This window comes from Pseudophryne corroboree, chromosome 5, assembly GCF_028390025.1.
Source record: "Pseudophryne corroboree isolate aPseCor3 chromosome 5, aPseCor3.hap2, whole genome shotgun sequence".
Taxonomy (NCBI): Eukaryota; Metazoa; Chordata; class Amphibia; order Anura; family Myobatrachidae; genus Pseudophryne; species Pseudophryne corroboree.
This window is the reverse complement of record NC_086448.1, coordinates 8,656,398-8,680,732: the sequence shown is the minus strand read 5'-3', so window position 1 is coordinate 8,680,732 and position 24,335 is coordinate 8,656,398. Positions and strand designations below refer to the sequence as shown.

The 24,335-nt window shown below is 47.2% G+C and overlaps 1 protein-coding gene across 2 annotated transcripts in view; it reads left to right on the top strand.

Moving 5' to 3' along the window:
- Nucleotides 1-24,335, top strand: part of LOC134927080 (cytochrome P450 2B4-like) — a 535,854-nt gene that overhangs the window by 150,199 nt on the left and 361,320 nt on the right. For both annotated transcript variants that reach the window (XM_063921078.1, XM_063921080.1), the window contains one exon: nt 8,836-9,009. In XM_063921078.1, the coding sequence (XP_063777148.1) occupies nt 8,836-9,009 (174 nt within the window). The remainder of the gene's footprint in view (nt 1-8,835; nt 9,010-24,335) is intronic.

The window sequence follows — 24,335 nt, the reverse complement described above, 5'->3', positions numbered from 1 at the left end:
ACTCTGCACACCACTCTATACTGCCCCGCCTCCTCTCTGCCTGCTCCTCCTCACTGTACTCTGTACCCCACTCTACACTGCCCTGCCTCCTCTCTGCCTGCTCCTCCTCACTGTACTCTGCACCCCACTCTACACTGCCCTGCCTCCTCTCTGCCTGCTCCTCCTCACTGTACTCTGCACCCCCACTCTACACTGCCCCGCCTCCTCTCTGCCTGCTCCTCCTCACTGTACTCTGCACCCCACTCTACACTGCCCCGCCTCCTCTCTGCCTGCTCCTCCTCACTGTACTCTGTACCCCACTCTACACTGCCCTGCCTCCTCTCTGCCTGCTCCTCCTCACTATACTCTGCACCCCACTCTACACTGCCCCGCCTCCTCTCTGCCTGCTCCTCCTCACTGTACTCTGCACCCCACTCTACACTGCCCCGCCTCCTCTCTGCCTGCTCCTCCTCACTGTACTCTGTACCCCACTCTACACTGCCCCGACTCCTCTCTGCCTGCTCCTCCTCACTGTACTCTGCACCCCACTCTACACTACCCCGCCTCCTCTCTGCCTGCTCCTCCTCACTGTACTCTGCATCCCACTCTACACTGCCCCGCCTCCTCTCTGCCTGCTCCTCCTCACTGTATTCTGCATCCCACTCTACACTGCCCCGCCTCCTCTCTGCCTGCTCCTCCTCACTGTACTCAGTCTGCACCCCACTCTATACTGCCCCGCCTCCTCTCTGCCTGCTCCTCCTCACTGTACTCTGCATCCCACTCTACACTGCCCCGCCTCCTCTCTGCCTGCTACCCTCCTCACTGTACTCTGCACCCCACTCTACACTGCCCCGCCTCCTCTCTGCCTGCTCCTCCTCACTGTACTCTGCACCCCACTCTACACTACCCCGCCTCCTCTCTGCCTGCTCCTCCTCACTGTACTCTGCACCACACTCTATACTGCCCCGCCTCCTCTCTGCCTGCTCCTCCACACTGTACTCTGTACCCCACTCTACACTGCCCCGCCTCCTCTCTGCCTGCTCCTCCTCACTGTACTCAGCACCCCACTCTACACTGCCCCACCTCCTCTCTTCCTGCTCCTCCTCACTGTACTCTGCACCCCACTCTACACTGCCCCGCCTCCTCTCTGCCTGCTCCTCCTCACTGCACTCTGCACCCCACTCTATACTGCCCCGCCTTCTCTCTTCCTGCTCCTCCTCACTGTACTCTGCACCGCACTCTATACTGCCCCGCCTCCTCTCTGCCTGCTCCTCCTCACTGTACTCTGCACCCCACTCTACACTGCCCCGCCTCCTCTCTGCCTGCTCCTCCTCACTGTACTCTGTACCCCACTCTACACTGCCCCGCCTCCTCTCTGCCTGCTCCTCCTCACTGTACTCTGCACCCCACTCTACACTACCCCGCCTCCTCTCTGCCTGTTACTCCTCACTGTACTCTGCATCCCACTCTACACTGCCCCGCCTCCTCTCTGCCTGCTCCTCCTCACTGTACTCTGCATCCCACTCTACACTGCCCCGCCTCCTCTCTGCCTGCTCCTCCTCACTGTACTCAGTCTGCACCCCACTCTATACTGCCCCGCCTCCTCTCTGCCTGCTCCTCCTCACTGTACTCTGCATCCCACTCTACACTGCCCCGCCTCCTCTCTGCCTGCTACCCTCCTCACTGTACTCTGCACCCCACTCTACACTGCCCCGCCTCCTCACTGTACTCTGCACCCCACTCTACACTGCCCCGCCTCCTCTCTTCCTGCTCCTCCTCACTGTACTCTGCACCCCACTCTACACTGCCCCACCTCCTCTCTGTCTGCTCCTCCTCACTGCACTCTGCACCCCACTCTATACTGCCCCGCCTCCTCTCTTCCTGCTCCTCCTCACTGTACTCTGCACCCCACTCTACACTGCCCTGCCTCCTCTCTGCCTGCTCCCCTCACTGTACTCTGCACCCCACTCTATACTGCCCCGCCTCCTCTCTTCCTGCTCCTCCTCACTTTACTCTGTAGCCCACTCTATACTGCCCCGCCTCCTCTCTTCCTGCTCCTCCTCACTGTACTCTGCACCCCACTCTACACTGCCCCGCCTCCTCTCTGCCTGCTCCTCCTCACTGTACTCTGTACCCCACTCTCTACTGCCCCACCTCCTCTCTGCCTGCTCCTCCTCACTGCACTCTGTACACCAATCTATACTGCCCCGCCTCCTCTCTGCCTGCTCCTCCTCACTGTACTCTGTACCCCACTCTCTACTGCCCCACCTCCTCTCTGCCTGCTCCTCCTCACTGCACTCTGTACACCAATCTATACTGCCCCGCCTCCTCTCTGCCTGCTCCTCCTCACTGTACTCTGCAACCCACTCTACACTGCCCCGCCTCCTCTCTGCCTGCTCCTCCTCACTGTACTCTGTACCCCACTCTACACTGCCCCGCCTCCGCTCTTCCTGCTCCTCCTCACTGTACTCTGTACACCACTCTATACTGCCCCGCCTCCTCTATTCCTGCTCCTCCTCACTGTACTCTGTACACCACTCTATACTGCCCCGCCTCCTCTCTGTCTGCTCCTCCTCACTGTACTCTGCACCCCACTCTACACTGCCCCGCCTCCTCTCTGCCTGCTCCTCCTCACTGTACTCTGCACCCCACTCTACACTGCCCCGCCTCCTCTCTGCCTGTTCCTCCTCACTGTACTCTGCACCCCACTCTATACTGCCCCGCCTCCTCTCTGCCTGCTCCTCCTCACTGTACTCTGCACCCCACTCTATACTGCCCCGCCTCCTCTCTTCCTGTTCTTCCTCACTGTACTCTGCACCCCACTCTACACTGCCCCGCCTCCTCTCTGCCTGCTCCTCCTCTCTGTACTCTGTACCCCACTCTACACTGCCCCGCCTCCTCTCTGCCTGCTCCTCCTCACTGTACTCTGCATCCCACTCTACACTACCCCGCCTCCTCTCTGCCTGCTCCTCCTCACTGTACTCTGCACCCCACTCTACACTGCCCCGCCTCCTCTCTGCCTGCTCCTCCTCACTGTACTCTACACCCCACTCTACACTGCCCCGCCTCCTCTCTGCCTGTTCCTCCTCACTGTACTCTGTACCCCACTCTACACTGCCCCGCCTCCTCTCTGCCTACTCCTCCTCACTGTACTCTGCACCCCACTCTACACTGCCCCTCCTCCTCTCTGCCTGCTCCTCCTCACTGTACTCAGTCTGCACCCCACTCTATACTGCCCCGCCTCCTCTCTGCCTGCTCCTCCTCTCTGTACTCTGTACCCCACTCTACACTGCCCCGCCTCCTCTCTGCCTGCTCCTCCTCACTGTACTCTGCATCCCACTCTACACTACCCCGCCTCCTCTCTGCCTGCTCCTCCTCACTGTACTCTGCACCCCACTCTATACTGCCCCGCCTCCTCTCTGCCTGCTCCTCCTCACTGTACTCTGCACCCCACTCTATACTGCCCCGCCTCCTCTCTTCCTGTACTTCCTCACTGTACTCTGCACCCCACTCTACACTGCCCCGCCTCCTCTCTGCCTGCTCCTCCTCTCTGTACTCTGTACCCCACTCTACACTGCCCCGCCTCCTCTCTGCCTGCTCCTCCTCACTGTACTCTGCATCCCACTCTACACTACCCCGCCTCCTCTCTGCCTGCTCCTCCTCACTGTACTCTGCACCCCACTCTACACTGCCCCGCCTCCTCTCTGCCTGCTCCTCCTCACTGTACTCTACACCCCACTCTACACTGCCCCGCCTCCTCTCTGCCTGTTCCTCCTCACTGTACTCTGTACCCCACTCTACACTGCCCCGCCTCCTCTCTGCCTACTCCTCCTCACTGTACTCTGTACCTCACTCTACACTGCCCCGCCTCCTCTCTGCCTGCTCCTCCTCACTGTACTCAGTCTGCACCCCACTCTATACTGCCCCGCCTCCTCTCTGCCTGCTCCTCCTCACTGTACTCTGCATCCCACTCTACACTGCCCCGCCTCCTCTCTGCCTGCTACCCTCCTCACTGTACTCTGCACCCCACTCTACACTGCCCCGCCTCCTCTCTGCCTGCTCCTCCTCACTGTACTCTGCACCCCACTCTACACTGCCCCGCCTCCTCTCTTCCTGCTCCTCCTCACTGTACTCTGTACACCACTCTATACTGCCCCGCCTCCTCTCTTCCTGCTCCTCCTCACTGTACTCTGTACACCACTCTATACTGCCCCGCCTCCTCTCTGTCTGCTCCTCCTCACTGTACTCTGCACCCCACTCTACACTGCCCCGCCTCCTCTCTGCCTACTCCTCCTCACTGTACTCTGCACCCCACTCTACACTGCCCCGCCTCCTCTCTGCCTGCTCCTCCTCACTGTACTCTGCACCCCACTCTACACTGCCCCGCCTCCTCTCTGCCTGTTCCTCCTCACTGTACTCTGCACCCCACTCTATACTGCCCCGCCTCCTCTCTGCCTGCTCCTCCTCACTGTACTCTGCACCCCACTCTATACTGCCCCGCCTCCTCTCTTCCTGTTTCTCCTCACTGTACTCTGCACCCCACTCTACACTGCCCCGCCTCCTCTCTGCCTGCTCCTCCTCACTGTACTCTGTACCCCACTCTACACTGCCCCGCCTCCTCTCTGCCTGCTCCTCCTCACTGTACTCTGCATCCCACTCTACACTGCCCCGCCTCCTCTCTGCCTGCTCCTCCTCACTGTACTCTGCACCCCACTCTACACTGCCCTGCCTCCTCTCTGCCTGCTTCTCCTCACTGTACTCTTCACCCCACTCTACACTGCCCCGCCTCCTCTCTGACTGTTTCTCCTTACTGTACTCTGTACCCCACTCTACACTGCCCCGCCTCCTCTCTGCCTGCTCCTCCTCACTGTACTCTGTACCCCACTCTACACTGCCCCGCCTCCTCTCTGCCTGCTCCTCCTCACTGTACTCTGCATCCCACTCTACTCTGCCCCGCCTCATCTCTGCCTGCTCCTCCTCACTGTACTCTGCACCCCACTCTACACTGCCCCGCCTCCTCTCTGCCTGCTCCTCCTCACTGTACTCTGCACCCCACTCTACACTGCCCCGCCTCCTCTCTGCCTGCTCCTCCTCACTGTACTCTGTACCCCACTCTACACTGCCCGCCTCCTCTCTGCCTGCTCCTCCTCACTGTACTCTGTACCCCACTCTACACTGCCCCGCCTCCTCTCTGCCTGCTCCTCCTCACTGTACTCTGCACCCCACTCTACACTGCCCCGCCTCCTCTCTGCCTGCTCCTCCTCACTGCACTCTGTACCCCACTCTATACTGCCCCGCCTCCTCTCTGCCTGCTCCTCCTCACTGTACTCTGCACCCCACTCTACACTGCCCCGCCTCCTCTCTGCCTGCTCCTCCTCACTGTACTCTGTACCACCCTGACTTCTCTGAGCTTGTGCCTCCAAACCACACTCTCTACTGCCCGGAATCCTCTCTGCCCTTTCCTTCTCACCGCAATCTGTAACACCCTGCCTCCTCTCAGCTTGCTCCTCAACACCCCACTTTACACTGCCCCATCTCCTCTCAGCTTGATCCTCTGCACCCCAGTCTATTCTGCCCTCTCTTTCTCTTCTTGCTCCTCCTCTCCCCACTCTGTACTGCCCTGTCTCCTCTCTCATGCGCCACACCTTACTCTGTTCAACCCCACCCCACTCTCCCCGCTCCTCCATACTCCACTCTATACTGACCCACATAATTTCTGCCCACTGCTCCACACCCCAATCTGTACTGTCCAACCTCCTCTCTGCATGTGCCCCCACACCCCAATCTGTACTGTCCCACCTCTTCTCTGCATGTGCCCCCACACCCCAATCTGTACTGTCCAACCTCCTCTCTGCATGTGCCTCCACACCCCAATCTGTACTGTCCCACCTCTTCTCTGCATGTGCCTCCACACCCCAATCTGTACTGTCCCACCTCCTCTCTGCATGTGCCCCCACACCCCAATCTGTACTGTCCAACCTCCTCTCTGCACGTGCCTCCACACCCCAATCTGTACTGCCACAACATCTCTCTGCATGTGCCTCCACACCCCAATCTGTACTGTACCACCTCCTCTCTGCATGTGCCTCCACACCCCAATCTGTACTGTCCCACCTCCTCTCTGCATGTGCCTCCACACCCCAATCTGTACTGTCCCACCTCTTCTCTGCATGTGCCCCCACACCCCAATCTGTACTGTCCCACCTCTTCTCTGCATGTGCCTCCACACCCCAACCTGTACTGTCCCACCTCTTCTCTGCATGTGCCCCCACACCCCAATCTGTACTGTCCCACCTCCTCTCTGCACGTGCCTCCACACCCCAATCTGTACTGTCCCACCTCCTCTCTGCATGTGCCTCCACACCCCAATCTGTACTGTCCCACCTCTTCTCTGCATGTGCCTCCACACCCCAATCTGTACTGTCCCACCTCCTCTCTGCACGTGCTTCCACACCCCAATCTGTACTGTCCCACCTCCTCTCTGCATGTGCCTCCACACCCCAATCTGTACTGTCCCACCTCCTCTCTGCATGTGCCTCCACACCCCAATCTGTACTGTCCCACCTCTTCTCTGCACGTGCCTCTACACCCCAATCTGTACTGTCCCACCTCCTCTCTGCACGTGCCTCCACACCCCAATCTGTACTGCCACAACATCTCTCTGCATGCTACTCTACACCTCAATCTGTTCTGCTCTGCCGAATGTTTGCATCTGCATTTGTGGTCTCGTTAGGAGGGGGTGTGGTCTCATGGCCCCACCCCCATTTTTGCCATGCTGGGAATCTGGGAGGTGCAGGTTGCCCCCAGTGACAGTGTAAGCTGCAGTGCCAGCTCCTACACTGTGGCAGGAATCTGGAGCTGCACAGAATGTCACAGTGCAGGACCCAGCTCTTATCACTGAGCAGGTGCAGGCATTTTGGTGTCACCCCTTGGCGGGTGACACCCGGGTGTGGGTCGCACCCCCTTGTGATGCCACTACAGTAGATCCACTTATACACATTATGCCACACAGTAGAGCTCCTTATACATGTTACACCACAGTAGAGCCAATTTTACACATTTGCCATGGTATAGCCCTTTATACACATTACACCACAGTAGAGCTGCTTATACACATTACACCACAATAGAGCCATTTATACATGTTACACCACAGAGGAGCCTCTTATGCACATTACACCACAGTAGAGTTGCTTATACTCATTACACCACAGAGCAGCTGCTTATACACATTACACCACAGTGGAGCTGCTTATACACATTACACCACAGTGGAGCTGCTTATACACATTACACCACAGTGGAGCTGCTTATACACATTACACCACAGTGGAGCTGCTTATACACATTACACCACAGTGGAGCTGCTTATACACATTACACCACAGTAGAGCTGCTTATACACATTACACCACAGTAGAGCTGTTTATACATGTTACACCACAGTAGAGCCTCTTATACACGTTACACCACAGTAGAGCTGTTTATACATGTTACACCACAGTAGAGCCTCTTATACATGTTATACCACAGTAGAGCTGCTTAGACACCTTACACAACAGTGGAGCCTCTTATACATGGTACACCACAGTAGAGCCACTTATACACATTACACCACAGTAGAGCCACTTATACATGTTTGTTACACCACAGTAGAGACAATTATACACGTTACACAACAGTAGAGCCACTTATAGAGGTGTAGAGCCTCTTATACACGATACACCACAGTAGAGCCACTTATACATGTTACAGCACAGTAGAGCCACTTATACAAGTTACACTACAGTAGAGCTGCTTATACATGCTACACAACAGTAGAGCCACTTACGCACATTATGCCACACACTAGAGCTCCTTATACATGTTACACCACATTAGAGCCCCTTTTACACATTTGCCATGGTAGAGCCCTTTATACACATTATACCACTGTAGAGTTGTACACATTACATCACAGTAGATTCGTTTATATATGTTACACCATAGTAGAGCCACTTATACAAGTTACACCACAGTAGAGCCACTTATACAAGTTATACCACAGTAGAGCCACTTATACACATTACACCATAGTAGAGCTGCTTATACACGTTACACTACAGTAGAGCCTCTTATACACATTACGTCACAGTAGAGTCATTTATATATGTTACACCATAGTAGAGCCACTTATACAAGTTACACCACAGTAGAGCCACTATTACAAGTTATACCACAGTAGAGCCACTAATACAAGTTATACCACAGTAGAGCCACATATACACATTACACCATAGTAGAGCTGCTTATACACATTACACTGCAGTAGAGCCTCTTATACACATTACACCACAGTAGAGCTGATTATACACGTTACACCACAATAGAGCCGCTTATACACAAGTGTTACACCAACATCACTGTGTGACCATATCAGACAGCCCATTAAGAACCAACTATGCAATAGATAGGCATTGATACACAAGGATAGGTGCTATTTCCCTACAGAGAGTGTAAGCTTCTGAGCAGGGCCTTCCTTCCTCTATGACTCTCTGTTATGACTCTGTTATTATTACCCAGTTTTTTTTAATCATTGTTGTTGTAAAGCACAACGGAATATGCTGCACTATATTAAAAAACTGTAAATCCCTGTCCCATTGCGTCCTACACTGACAGTTTATTGTGTCAGAAGGCAACTGACCTACCAATACTGTCAGTAATACTGACCACTGTGCCACACCATATTGCATATCTGTGAATCCTTTATGTCATTGTCTTCTCATGACACAAACACAAGACTGATAAACAGGATTATGACTGAACAGAACAATCAGTGGTAAATGTCCCATATCTTTGTGTTTCCTGGGTTTGCAGCTCGCAGACACATTCCCAATTCTCATCAGACTGCCGATTATTAAGCAGAAAATCTTCAAGGCGAGCTCCCACATGAAATCCTTGGTCCAAAACTTCATCGATCAACACAAGCAGACGCTAAACCCTGCCGCACCCAGAGACTTCACCGACCTCTTCTTGATGAAGATAAAAGAGGTAAGACCAGGGAGAGGAATCAGTAGCAGGAAAAAAGAAGTGATAATGCCACTGTATAGGTCATTGGTGCAGCCCCATCTGGAATACTGTGTCCAGTTCTGGAGACCCTATCTCCAGAAGGATATAAATACATTAGAGAGTGTACAAAGAAGGGCAACTAAAATGGTGCATGGCCTACATCACAAAACTTACCCGGAAAGGCTAAAAGATCTTAACATGTATAGTTTGGAGGCGAGAAGGGAAAGGGGAGACATGATAGAAACTTTCAAATATATCAAGGGTCTTAACAAAGTTCAGGAGGGAAACATTCTTCAAAGGAAAAGAAGTATTAGAACTCGAGGGCATACATTGAGACTGGAGGGGGGGGGGGTTTCAGGGGAAATGTAAGTAAAAATTACTTCACAGAAAGGGTAGTGGATAAGTGGAATAGCCTCCCATCAGAGGTGGTAGAGGCTAAGACTGTAGGGCAATTTAAACATGCTTGGGACAGGCATATGAATATCCTTACAAAGAATTAAGGTTAAAAAAGGGTTGAGATTGCCTAAAGGATAAAATAAAAAAGGGGCAGGCTAGATGGGCCAAGTGGTTCTTATCTGCCGTCAAATTCTATGTTTCTATGTTTCTATGACCATTGCAATAGTCATTTGGTCGACCATTACTGGTTGACAGTGACTAGGTCGGCACCTTAAATAGATCGACACAGTCTTTAGGTCGACATGAACAAGAGCGACATGGAAAAAGTTCAACATGAGGTTTTTTGGGGGGTTTGTGTCATTTTCCTCGTAATGTGACTGGGAACCCCAATTAGTGCACTGTGTCCACTCGCATGGCTCACTTCACTCCCCAGGCTATGGGCAAGGTTACTATTCCCAGTCGTCGTCCACTCGGATCATAAAGTATGAAAAAGTTGAAGAAAATAAAAATGTGAAAAACTCACGTCGACCTTTTTGCATGTTGACCTGGTACATGTCGACCTAGTGACCATGTTAAGTGTGGTTGACCTAGAGACCGGATACAATAAAAGGTGTATATATATATATATATATATATATATATATATATATATATATATATACATACATATATATATATATATATACTGTATATAATGTGTTGCTGCAAAAGGCGGCACTCAGAGGACTTCCCATAAAGAAACCTGCTGCACAACCACAAGTACAGTGCTGACGTTTTGGAAGATACTTCCTTCTTCAGAGTACAAAAAACACAAGTGTACACAGACTTACCTAAATAGATCCCAAAACCAGTACAGAGAGACACCCACAGCATGGCTTCCCGGGGGGTGGGCAGGCATGATGACATCATCATCCTGTTCCCACCATCCTACACGGCCAACACCCCCCGGTTACCATGGAAACTGTGTAAACAGGGAATGCACAGAAATGAATGGAGAACTGTGCAAGTCAGAGGAGAACAAATGATTAAGCAAAAGCATATTGTCTTCAATACCTGCATAATATAATCATCAGCAGAGCAGTATGTACATTAGCATCAAGTGTGCTATGAACTAGGCACACAATTTCATAATGATCAGGGGAGTTAATCCGCCCCAGGAGAGCACGTATATACTCTATTGTTATCTGAAAAATTGTAATATCAAATATAACGTAGAATATATGTCTAAAAATACGTAGAAAAAGATAACTAACAAATCAATTAGTTAGCATAGCAGAACTGCAGTAGATAATAGAAAAGAGGGAAAAGATGCAGGTTGAGAATACAGTAGCCTGAGTCCCCAAAAAGCAGCTATAGAGTGCCGGGCTTGCATAACATTTGTGTGTGTGTATACATATATATATATATATATATATATATATATATATATATATATATGACATATACACCAATGGGGGCCCAAATATAATTTACTTAACGGACATTAGTATACCACAACTTAGTGAAGTAAAAAGATTCATACAATAGCACATACAGTACACAAAAATCCTTTATACTTAAAAAGTTCAATTAATATCATAAATACCAAACAATAATGTTCATATAATGGGGTAAATTTACTAAGCTCCCGATTTTGACCGAGATGGCGTTTTTTCATCAAAGTGTCATCTCGGTAATTTACTAAGCACTAATCACGGCAGTGATGAGGGCATTCGTAATTTTTTCCAAGTTCAGGTAAAAAATTACGAATGAATACACCATCGGTCAAAACGCGGCTGTTTAAGTATGAATCTCGGTCATTTACTAAGAAGTGCAAAGCAAAAAAACACAAAACACTGCCGTGAAAAATTACAACTCGTAAAAAAGTGCTAAAAAAAAACAGACCTGCTTTTTTTTTCCGTGATTTGATAGGCATGCAGGGATCCATGAGATCCGTGCATGTATATCAGTTGGAAGGGGTGGGAAAGTGCTTATTTTTACAAAAAAAATTGCGTGGGGTCCCCCCTCCTAAGCATAACCAGCCTCGGGCTCTTTGAGCCGATCCTGGTTGCAGAAATATGGGGAAAAAAATGACAGGGGTTCCCCCATATTTAAGCAACCAGCATCGGGCTCTGCGCCTGGTCCTGGTCCCAAAAATACGGGGGACAAAAAGAGTAGGGGTCCCCCGTATTTTTAAAACCAGCACCGGGCTCCACTAGCTGGACAGATAATGCCACAGCCGGGGGTCACTTTTATATAGTGCCCTGCGGCCGTGGCATCAAAAATCCAACTAGTCACCCCTGGCCGGGGTACCCTGGGGGAGTGGGGACCCCTTCAATCAAGGGGTGTCCCCCCCCCAGCCACCCAAGGGCCAGGGGTGAAGCCCGAGGCTGTCCCCCCCCATCCAATGGGCTGCGGATGGGGAGGCTGATAGCCTTTGTTGTAAAAGAAAAGATATTGTTTTTAGTAGCAGTACTACAAGGCCCAGCAAGCCTCCCCCGCATGCTGGTACTTGGAGAACCACAAGTACCAGCATGCGACGGAAAAACGGGCCCGCTGGTACCTGTAGTACTACTACTAAAAAAATACCCAAAAAAAGACAAGACACACACACCGTGAAAGTATAATTTTATTACATACATACACACATACATACATACATACATACTTACCTTAAGTTCCCACGCAGGTCGGTCCTCTTCTCCAGTAGAATCCAAGGGGTACCTGTTGAAGAAATTATACTCACGAGATCCAGGGGTCCAGGGTCCTCGGGGAATCCAGGGTTAATCCACGTACTTGAAAAAATAAATAAAACGGTGTCCCGACCACGAACTGAAAGGGGACCCATGTTTGCACATGGGTCACCTTTCCACGAATGCCAGAAACCCACTTTGACTTCTGTCTAAGTGGGTTTCTGCAGCCAATCAGGGAGCGCCACGTTGTAGCACTCTCCTGATCAGCTGTGTGGTCCTGTCCTCACTGACAGGCAGCACACGGCAGTGTTACAATGTAGCGCCTATGCGCTACATTGTAACCAATGATGGGAACTTTCAGCTCAGCGGTGACGTCACTTTAGGTCAACCGCAGGGCAGAAAGTTCCCATCATTGGTTACAATGTAGCGCATAGGCGCTACATTGTAACACTGCCGTGTGCTGCCTGTCAGTGAGGACAAGAGCACACAGCCGATCAGGAGAGTGCTACAACGTGGCACTCCCTGATTGGCTGAAGAAACCCACTTAGACATCAGTCAGAGTGGGTTTCTGGCATTCGTGGAAAGGAGTCCCATGTGAAAACATGGAGCCCCTTTCAGTTCGTTGCTCGGCTTTCCGTTTTCTTATTTTATGCAAGTACGTGGATTACCCCTGGATTTCCCGAGGAGCCTGGACCCCTGGATCTCGTGAGTATAATTTCTTCAACAGGTACCCCTTGGATTCTACTGGAGAAGAGGACCGACCTGCGTGGGAACTTAAGGTAAGTATGTATGTATGTATGTGTGTATGTATGTAATAAAATTATACTTTTACGGTGTGTGTGTCTTGTCTTTTTTTGGGTATTTTTTTAGTAGTAGTACTACAGGTACCAGCGGGCCCGTTTTTCCGTCGCATGCTGGTACTTGTGGTTCTCCAAGTACCAGCATGCGGGGGAGGCTTGCTGGGCCTTGTAGTACTGCTACTAAAAACAATATCTTTTCTTTTACAACAAAGGCTATCAGCCTCCCCATCCGCAGCCCATTGGATGGGGGGGACAGCCTCGGGCTTCACCCCTGGCCCTTGGGTGGCTGGGGGGGGGACCCCTTGATTGAAGGGGTCCCCACTCCCCCAGGGTACCCCGGCCTGGAGTGACTAGTTGGATTTTTGATGCCACGGCCGCAGGGCACTATATAAAAGTGACCCCCGGCTGTGGCATTATCTGTCCAGCTAGTGGAGCCCGGTGCTGGTTTTAAAAATACGGGGGACCCCTACTCTTTTTGTCCCCCGTATTTTTGGGACCAGGACCAGGCGCAGAGCCCGATGCTGGTTGCTTAAATATGGGGGAACCCCTGTCATTTTTTTCCACATATTTTTGCAACCAGGATCGGCTCAAAGAGCCCGAGGCTGGTTATGCTTAGGAGGGGGGACCACACGCATTTTGTTTTATTATTTTACAGTGTTTAATTTAAAAAAAATAAATAAATAAACCCCAGCACGGATCACACAGATCCGGCCGAGATTGATTGTAAAAAAAGTCGGCAGTGTTTTGCTAATCACTGCCGTAAAAATAGGTAAAAAACCACGAATGACATCGACATCGGAAGAAAAGAAAAACCCGAATACGACTGCTTAGTAAATCCATCGTAATCAATTCAAAAAGTTGCAATTTTACACTGTCGATGTCATTCGTGATTGAACTTGGACATGAATTTGGAAAATACGAATCTTAGTAAATGTACCCCAATGTCTCAGAATTGAGAAAACTTTTTCCAGTAGATTTTGCCCGCTCCAGAGAGCCTGTTATGAAAAATAATCGCTGAGAATAGCTGGAAGTCAGCGACTTGAAGGCCAGCAATTGCTTTGCATTTCTGATATTGGTGAATCTAGAAACGTGACATCTTCGTAGAAAGCTATGGGGGGATGAGGCTGCTGGCGGGAATATAGGGAGATATCTGCTGCTGTCCTTCCTACATGCATTCAGGGGATACTTAATATCTGCAGCAACCCCCCCAAAAATGGGTGTTTTTGAAGAAATAGCCTTAAATATTGTTTTATAAATTGGCCCAGTAATCGTTTTTCTTTTCTTTTTTTGGCTTGGACCAAAATGCATTTTATGATTTTTTTTTTTGACCAATGCTTCAGTTTTTAAAAAAATATTTCGTTATTTTTAATAACATTAATGAGTGGGGTTTCAACAAAACCACCAAGTCCATGTATTTTTCATCCCATCCACAAGTGTACCAGATGAGGCAGCCATGGTTGGTGCACTACAAAAGTTACACTGTGGGAGGTGAGCCATACAAGGGCCCAGTGCATATATGGGAAAACTGACACTTGTGTAGTAGTATGAGGTACCCCGTATGTAGGGCGCGATGGCAGGGTGTGCATTCAATGGAGATAAAAATTACAGGAAAAGCACACAGTGGGGTGGAAGAGAGGGAAAAAAACACAACAGGGGGAGGGACATTGAATGGGAAATTTTATTTCAAGAAAAAAATATGATGGAGAAATGGGAGGTATTAAAATCACTGCTCATTAGTAATACTCGCAAATTTATTCCCATGGGCAGCAAACAAAGTACTAAAAATTCCAAACCAATGTGGCTAAACAAAAAGATTAAGGAAATAATGAGCAAAAAAAGGTGAGCATTAAAAAATGCAAATCAGACGGGAATACAGTCATTCCAGCACTATAAGGATTGTAACAAAATATGCAAAAAAGAAATAAGAGCGGCTAAAGTAGAAACTATAAAGCTAGTAGCAAAGGAAAGCAAATCAAACCCCAATGTTTTTTTTAAATATATCAACAGCAAAAGATTAAAGCAGAGTATAGGCCATTTAAAGACAAGCTGGGAGTCTCAATCAAAAATTATAATGACATTGTGGACAAATTAAATGATTTTTTCTCATCGGTCTTCACAAGAGAGTACCAGATGCAGGGATTAACACACAATCTCAACAAAGATAAAGTCTCTCTGCTAAGTGAGGAGGTAGTCTGTGACCGATTTAAAAAAAATAAGAAAAATAAGTCACCTGGTCCAGATGCAATTCACCCAAGGGTTCTCATGGAGCTTCACTCTGAACTAGCTAGACCGCTATTTTTGATCTTCTATTACTCACATCAGTCATGGTTCCCAAAGACTGGCGTATAGTGGAAGTAATGCCGATATTCAGAAAGGGAAGTAAAGCTCAACCGGGTGATTATAGACTAGTTAGTCTCACATCTGTAGTGGGGAAAATACTGGAAGGTATTCTAAGGGATAGTATATAGAAGTTCATTGAAGACATTAAGGTTATTAATAGGAACCAACATGGATTTGTGAAGGGTATATCATGTGAAACAAACTTACTAGGCTTTTATGTAATGGTTAGTGTGACACTAGATCAGGGTAAGGAGGTGGTTGTTGTAATTTATAGATGTCTCATGTGCGGTACTTTGTCGAAAGCTTTAGCAAAGTCTAAAAAGATAAGAACTAGGGCTAAGGAGCACAATATGCACTTGAGTCAGAAATTGGTTAGATAATAGGGAGGAGCGCGTTGTGGTAAATTGAACTTTTTGAAATTGGACTGAAGTACTAAGTGGTGTGCTACAAGGGTCTGTACTTGGACCACTATTGTTCAACATTTTCAATAGCGATCTACAGGAACAGTAGAGCTAGAGAGCATGGTGTCAATTTTTGCAGACAATACCAGATTGTGTAATGTTATAAATACAGAGGGAGATGCTGAGTCTCTTCAGAATGACTTAGTTAAATTGGAAGCATGGGCAGCAAAATGGAGAATGAGCTTCAATACAGACAAGTGTAAGGTAATGCACTTTGGTAACAAGAACAAAAATAACACCTACATACTAAATGGGGTAATTCTGTACTGGAAAAAGACTTAGGTGTTCACATAGATAGCAAACTAAGCAGCAGTACCCAAAGTAGGATTTCAGAAAAGATGTCTAACAAGGTATTAGCATGAATAAAGCGGGGAATTGACTCAAGGGATGAAAGTGTTATACTCCCATTATATAAATCCCTAGTGAGGCCACATCTTGAATACTGTGCACAATTTTGGGAACCATACTACAAAAAGGATGTCCTGGAACTAGAAAAGGTTCAGAGGCGGGCGACCAAACTAATTAAGGGAATGGAGATGCTGGAATATGAGGAAAGGCTGGAAAGGCTAGGCATGTTTATACTGGAAAAGAAGAGACTAAGAGGGGACATGATCAACATTTACAAATATATAAGGGGACAATACACAGAACTTGCGGGGGATCTTTAGGTTAGAGGAGAGGACAACACATGTTTGGAATTCCCGGCCTCAGAGAGTAGTAATGGTGGACTCGATCAACACTTTTAAGAATGGGCTAGATAAGTAGCTAATGGATAAGGATATACAGGGTTATGGTGTGTAATCACGCACTATAGTTATTAAAAAAAAGAGGAATAAACACAACTGCCGACATTAGCAACAGACAAAATTAGTCCTAAAAATAATACAGCGTAGGAGACCACAAATAGGTTGAACTCGATGGGCAAATTGTCTATTTTCAACCTTAAAAACTATGTTACAATATAACAATGAACTGGCCGATATCAGACAGATCATGTGCGATATTGCATAGTGTGTACGCACCCTAAGGATTAAGTAGCAACAGATCATTCAAATCATAAATTTAGTGAAGCTAAGTCTTTGTAAAATCCCAATGTGTGGAACATTTTATTTTTATAACAAAACTATTTGGATTTATTCTCTTACATGCTGCTAATTAGAACCAGTATTACAACAAAAAATGGAAATCAGTCTTAAGGCCTGATAATGAGGTGGGAGTAAAGTGAAATAGAGCAAAAGCAGCAAATTATACTTACTGATAATTTCATTTCTTCAAGATACTTCATAGCAGCCATTACTCTAGGATTGCATCCCATCCCCCCAGTTCTAGGCAGGTCATGTTTTCACACTTTAGGACAGCCCACTTAGGGTACATAAGGCTATTCCTCCTCTTCCTCCCTAGTCTTTTGAGCGTCTCCTAACCGGTAACTGTGAAAAATCACTCTTAGGGAGGGTAATTATGGGCTGCCACAAAGTATCTTGAAGAAATGAAATTATCGGTAAGTATAATTTGCTACTTTCTTCCATGCTACTTCATAGCAGCCATTACTCTGGGACATACCAAAGCATAATTATAGGGAGGGTAAACAAAACAGCCCATAGACCAAACTCATGCTTCATAACTGGATTTATTAGACACACTGCCTCTTTCAAGACATGACTTCCAAAGTTGGTGCCAGCCACATCAACAGCATAGTGACTGGAAAAAGTATGAACTGACGACCAAGTAGCTGCTGCAGATAGCCTTTGCCGACACCTGGGCCTTCTTAGCCCAAGATGTTGTAACTGCCCTAGTTGAGTGTGCCTTCAGATTTACTGGTACCTCTTGACCATTCTCCTTATATACAAATGAAATCAGCTCTGTGATCCATCTGGAAATAGTCTGTTTCGTAGGTGCCTCACCTTTCCAAATAAATGGGTATTGCTCGTACCAAATCCAAGGTACGTAACTTCTGCTCTTTTTCAGAACTTGGTTGCTGAAAAAATGAAGGTAATACGATTTCTTGGCTCAATTGGAATGTCGAAACCACCTTCGTCAGGAGCTCTGGATTAGTTCTTAGTATTATCCGATCAGGAAAAATATTCAAATAAGGCTCTTCCGCCCATAGGCCCTCATTCCGAGTTGTTCGCTCGCAAGCTGCTTTTAGCAGCTTTGCACACGCTAAGCCGCCGCCTACTGGGAGTGAATCTTAGCTTATCAAAATTGCGAATGAAAGATTAGCAGAATTGTGAATAGACACTTCTTAGCAGTTTCTGAGTAGCTCCAGACTTACTCGGCAACTGCGATCAGTTCAGTCAGTTTTGTTCCTGGTTTGACGTCACAAACACACCCAGCGTTCGCCCAGAAACTCCTCCGTTTCTCCAGCCACTCCCGCGTTTTTCCCAGAAACGGTTGCGTTTTTTTGCACACACCCATAAAACGGCCAGTTTCCGCCCAGAAACACCCACTTCCTATCAATCACATTACGATCACCAGAACGAAGAAAAAACCTCGTAATGCCGTGAGTAAAATACCTAACTGCATAGCAAATTTACTTGGCGCAGTCGCACTGCGAACATTGCGCATGCGCATTAGCGACTAATCGCTCCGTTGCGAGAAAAATATAACGAACGAACAACTCGGAATGACCCCCATAATGCCTGAAGTTCACTGACCCTTCATGCAGAACTAATGGCCGTTATAAACACCACTTTCCATGTTAATAACTTCAGAGACACTTCCTGCAATGGCTCAAATGGTGGCAACATCAACGCATTCAGAACCAAAGTTCTAATCCCAAGACGCAAGGACTGACCTGATTTGTGGCCTCATCCTCTTTATTGCTTGACAAAATATCTTCACCAGCTCTTCTTCTGCCAACTTCCTATCTAATAACACACTTTGGCCCTCATTCCGAGTTGTTCGCTCGCAAGCTGCTTTTAGCAGCTTTGCACACGCTAAGCCGCCGCCTACTGGGAGTGAATCTTAGCATAGTAAAACTGCGAACGAAAGATTAGCAGAATTACGAATAGACACTTCTTAGCAGTTTCTGAGTAGCTCCACACTTACTCGGCAACTGCGATCAGTTCAGTGAGTTTCGTTCCTGGTTTGACGTCACAAACACTCCCAGCGTTCGCCCAGACACTCCCCCGTTTCTTCAGACACTCCCGCGTTTTTCCCAGAAACGGCAGCGTTTTTTCACACACACCCATAAAACGGCCAGTTTCCGCCCAGAAACACCCACTTCCTGTCAATCACATTACGATCACCAGAACGAAGAAAAAACCTCGTAATGCCGTGAGTAAAATTCCTAACTGCATAGCAAATTTACTTGTCGCAGTGCGAACATTGCGCATGCGCAATTAGCGGAAAATCGCTGCGATGCGAAGAAAATTACCGAGCGAACAACTCGGAATGACCACCATAGTGCTGAAATCTGCACCTTGATAGAGGACACAGCAAGACCCTTATCAAATCCATCATGGAGAAATTGTAGAATGTGAGAAGTTTCAGCCTTTGAAACATCAAATTTAGACTCTGCCCAGGAAATGAAAGTTTTCCAAACTCTACAGTATAATAGATTTTTTATGAAACTTTCTACCTTGTGTGTAGAAGAAGAAAGGTTACCTGTTCCGACAACCCCTTCTTTCTTAGCAGTTCCTGATCAATCTCCATGCCGTCAAATGAATATGCTGTATATTCGGGTGCATCACTGGCCCTTGATGTAACAAATTCTCCCTGTTCAGTAATGTCCAAGGACGCTGAACTGCCATTCTGGTCACCATCGGGAACCAAACTCTCTTCAGTCAATAAGGTAGTATTATTATTACTTCCACCTTCTCTCTGATCTTTTTCAATGTGCAAGTAATCATGGAAAACAGGGGAAACACATACCCCAGGTCGAATTTCCACAGCAGGGAGAAATCATCTACACCGCTTTTCTGTGGCAGATAATATCTTGATAAAAATCATTGAACCTTGGCATTGAGATGAGTCACCATCAGATCCACTTGAGGCTTTCCAAACTGTTTCACAGTCTCTTGGAATACTTGAGTAACTAATTCCCATTCCCCTGGTAGGATACGGTGCCTGCTGAGGAAGTCTGCAATAATATTGTCCTTTCCCAGGACATATAGAGCCGTCATGGACCTTAAATGTTTCTCAGCCCAGTTCAATATTCTTGTCACCTCTCATAGCAACACCTGACTCCTGGTGCCCCCTTGGCGAGTCAAATAAGTCACAGCCGCTATATTGTCTGAGAATATCTTCAGATGCTTTCCTCTTAACTGATTCTGGAAACCTTCCATCGCGTTCCATACAGCCCTCATCTCCCGCTGATTTGAGGAAAACTTCCTCTATTGAGCATTCCAAAGCCCCTGAAGACTTTGCTGGGCCAGATGTGCTCCCCAACCTGTCAGACTTGCGTTGGTTGTTAACACTATGGGCCTAATTCTGAGTTGATCGCAGCAGCAATTTTGTTAGCAGTTGGGCAAAACCATGTGCACTGCAGGAGGGGCAGATATAACATGTGCAGAGAGAGTTAGATTTGGGTGGGGTGTATTCAAACTGAAATCTAAATTGCAGTGTACAAATAAAGCAGCCAGTATTTACCCTGCACAGAAACAATACAACCCACACAAATCTAACTCTCTCTGCAAATGTTATATCTGCCCCCCCCCCTGCAGTGCACATGGTTTTGCCCAACTGCTAACAAACTTGCTGCTGCGATCAACTCAGAATTACCCCCTATGTACTGAGACTTTGACAGAGATGTCTTTCTTTCAGCCAAAACAGGACTTATCCACCATGTCAGTGAATTATTTGTTTCCCGCCGTAGCTTTGTTCTGTTGTTTAGTGGAATCCATCTCCGAGAAAACTCTAACAGGTTCTACTGCAATTTCCTCATTCTCCACCTTGCCGATGGAATTATGGTTATAGTAGAAGCCATTGTTCCAAGGAGACTCATCCCCAGATGTAACGATATCCTTTGACATGTTTGTCCCATATCTGCCAACTCTCTAATTTTCCTGCATCTTTCTTCTGACAGGGAAATTACATATCTGAGGGTATCCACTTGAACCCCCAAAAATTGTAAATGCTGTTTACAGATGACACTTTTCTCAGCTCACCAACCAAGCGTGAGACTGAAAGGTTTGCAGCGTTATCTCTACTGCTTTCTTCACCTTTACCTTGGAGTCTCCACAGATCTGCAGATCATCCAGATACGGCCATACTGCTATATGTTGCCTTCTTAACAGGGCTATAAGAGGAGTGAGAACTTTTGTAAATGTCCTTGGAGACGTGGCCATACCAAACGGGAGACATGTAAACCGAAGATGCCTTCCTTCTACATACAGCCTCATGTATTTTCAAAATGCCTCACATACAGGTACGTGAAAGTAGGCGTCTTTCAGATCTACCGATGCCATGAAGTCCTCTCTTTTTATACCAGAAAGAAAGGACCTTGCTGTCTCCATATGGAATCTTTTGATCCTTACAAATTTGTTAATCTGTCTTAAAGCCAAGATTGTCCTGAATCTGCCTGAAGCCTTCTTTACTAGAAATATTCGGGAATAAAAACTGCTGTACCTTTCTGCCCATGGCACTGGTTCCACAGCTTTTGACCTGATTAATTTTCCCAGACTGTCTTCCAACGCTTCAGTCTCTAAAACAGTCTGCGGCATGTCTGATTTGACAAACTTGTCTTTCTTGGAACCTTTAACCACTTAACTGATGATTTATTTTGCCAAAAACCGCTTCAAAATTTATGGTTTTTTTATGAGTGAATTAGGTGAAGAACATGGGCCCTCATTCCGAGTTGATCAGTCGCAATGCGAATGTAGCAGAGTTACACACGCTAAGCCGCCGCCTACTGGGAGTGTATCTTAGCTTCTTAAAAGTGCGACCGAAGTAATCGCAATATTGCGATCACAAACCTCGTAGCAGTTTTGGAGTAGCTTCAGACTTACTCTGCCTGTGCGATCAGTTCAGTGCTTGTCGTTCCTGGTTGACGTCACAAACACACCCAGCGTTCGCCCAGGCACTCCCACCGTTTCTCCGGCCACTCCTGCGTTTTTTCCGGAAACGGTAGCGTTTTCAGCCACACGCCCCTGAAACGCCGTGTTTCCGCCCAGTAACACCCATTTCCTGTCAATCACATTACGATCGCCGGAGCGATGAAAAAGCCGTGAGTAAAATTACTTTCTACATAGCAAAGTTACTTGGCGCAGTCGCAGTGCGAACATTGCGCATGCGTACTAAGCGGATTTTCATTGCGATGCGATGAAAAATACCGAGCGAACAACTCGGAATGAGGGCCATGAATTTAACCCTATCCTAAATGATTTTAGTTAAAAAAAGAAAAAAAAAATGTTTTTCAATTTTTTTTTTAAATATTTCTTTTCAAAACATTGATTAGGAACATCATGGCCATCACGGCTTTCATTTTGAAAGCCGGATGTTTAAAAATATTTTTCACGTGTTCAATCCTGCGCTATTCTGCTTAACCATGTGTAAAACATATACCACAAGAGTGCATATAAAAAACAGATGATCGTGCAACATAAAATGTGTACATGCAAAGCACCACATCCAAATAAAATGAAAAGTTACTGAGCTTTTATAAATGGAATGGATCACACGCTTCCACCCCTCTGATTTTATCCAAAATACTGCACTATGATTTATTCTCTGTGCTGATCCCCCCTGCAAAGGGTTATACCCATTAGAGGGAAGCACTTTTTTCTGATTTCAGAGATTCTTGGATGATCTTGTCTCCTACATGTATTAAGAAGTTGCTCACAGAAGCGTGTGATCCATTCCATTTATAAAAGCTCAGTAACTTTTCATTTTATTTGGATGTGGTGCTTTGCATGTACACATTTTATGTTGCACGATCATCTGTTTTTTATATGCACTCTTGTGGTATATGTTTTACACATGGTTAAGCAGAATAGCGCAGGATTGAACACGTGAAAAATATTTTTAAACATTCAGTTTGTTTTTGAGTGTTGGATGAACACTCCATTCACGTGTGTTTCTGCTGCATAATTCTGGTTTTAATTGCGCATATTTGTTACACCCATATATAATTTTCATTTTGAAAGCCGGGACAGCCTCCAGGTATACAGGGAGGGTCTGGAGGTGGCTTGGGAGGGTTAATTTACACTCCCCAGTAGCAGCCATTGTCTGCAACCGCTGGAGGAGGGGGTTCCTGCCGTGCTGACCGATTAGCAGTGATCGGCAGCATGGCAATCAGTAGGGGAGAGTGCAGGGAGGCAGAGGGACCTTCCGGTCCCTCTGACAGCAGCAGCGGAGGGAAGTTTCCCTTCCCTGCCGCTGCTAACACTCTCTATCTGACTGGTCGCATCCTGTGACACCAGGTCAGATAGAGCACTTGCAGGCATGGTCGCATCTGATGCCACCATGCCAGGCAAGTGGTTAAGAATTCTATTCGGTACCCATTGGTTACCACTTATAGAACCCATTCGTCTTGAATCGATTCCTGACAACAACTTGCAAACTCCATCAGCCTGCCCCCCACTGCCATCGGTACGGGGCTGCTGTAGCAGTCATGGTCTTCTACCACATCTTCTTCCAGATTGGCAAAAGGACATTCTTGACATTCCTGATGAGTATCTGTTTCCATATTGAGGTCCTGGCCTATAACCTCTAGCTTCCCTAAAGTGTTGTCTGGAGGATGGAATAGGATATCTACTCCTCTTATCTTGAGGTAATTGTGCAGCCTTCCCTGCTGTCATTTTCTGTATAAGTGATTCCAACTTATTACCAAACAGCAAGGAACCTTCATACGGCAGAGTAACAAGTCTATTTTTGGAATGTGTATCAGCCGCCCATGAACGCAGCCACAAAGCTCTCATCGCTGCAACTCCTGCCGCCATGGACTTGGCCGCAAATTCCACCACATCAAGCGAAGCTTGACATATATATTCAATGGCCTTCATCATAATTTCCAAATTTCTCTGTAAATATTGCCTCAATATTTTCTCCTACAGATCAGTATTCATGACTCCACCCCAGAGGCTGAGGGCTCTAGACACTGATACCAAAGCCACCCCTGACCTCAGGGACACTGCTAATGAACTATGCAATATCTTCAAAGAACTTTCCATTCTCTTATCCATGCCATCTTTTAACAGAGCTCCATCCTCAAGAAAAATAGTAATCTTGGACACGCTTCTGCCGTATCAGTTTTGGGCAAGGAAAAACACTTTAGAAATTGCTCGTCATTTACAGGAAACATATGATCAACTCTCCTAATGTTTCCCGACTGTTTCATGGATTTATAAACATTTTTCATCAGACTATCCACAACATTTTATTCAAACTACTCGCTTTCAATTTTTATGCATACTGTTAGAAATAATATAAGTAATTATCAGAACTCTGTTATACAATCAAATTGAATTAATACATAACTTTTAGAGTCCTTACTGATAAATGGTCTGGTTACCATCAGCTGGTCAGGAAGCCGCCCAAGGTGAGACGTGCATGTAGAAGGCTCCATAGGTAACCTGACCAGCTGATGGTAACCAGACCATTTATTAGTAAGGACTCTAAAAGTTATGCATTATTTATATTCGATTGTATAACGGAGTTCTGATAATTACTCACATTATTTCCAACTGTATGCATAAAAA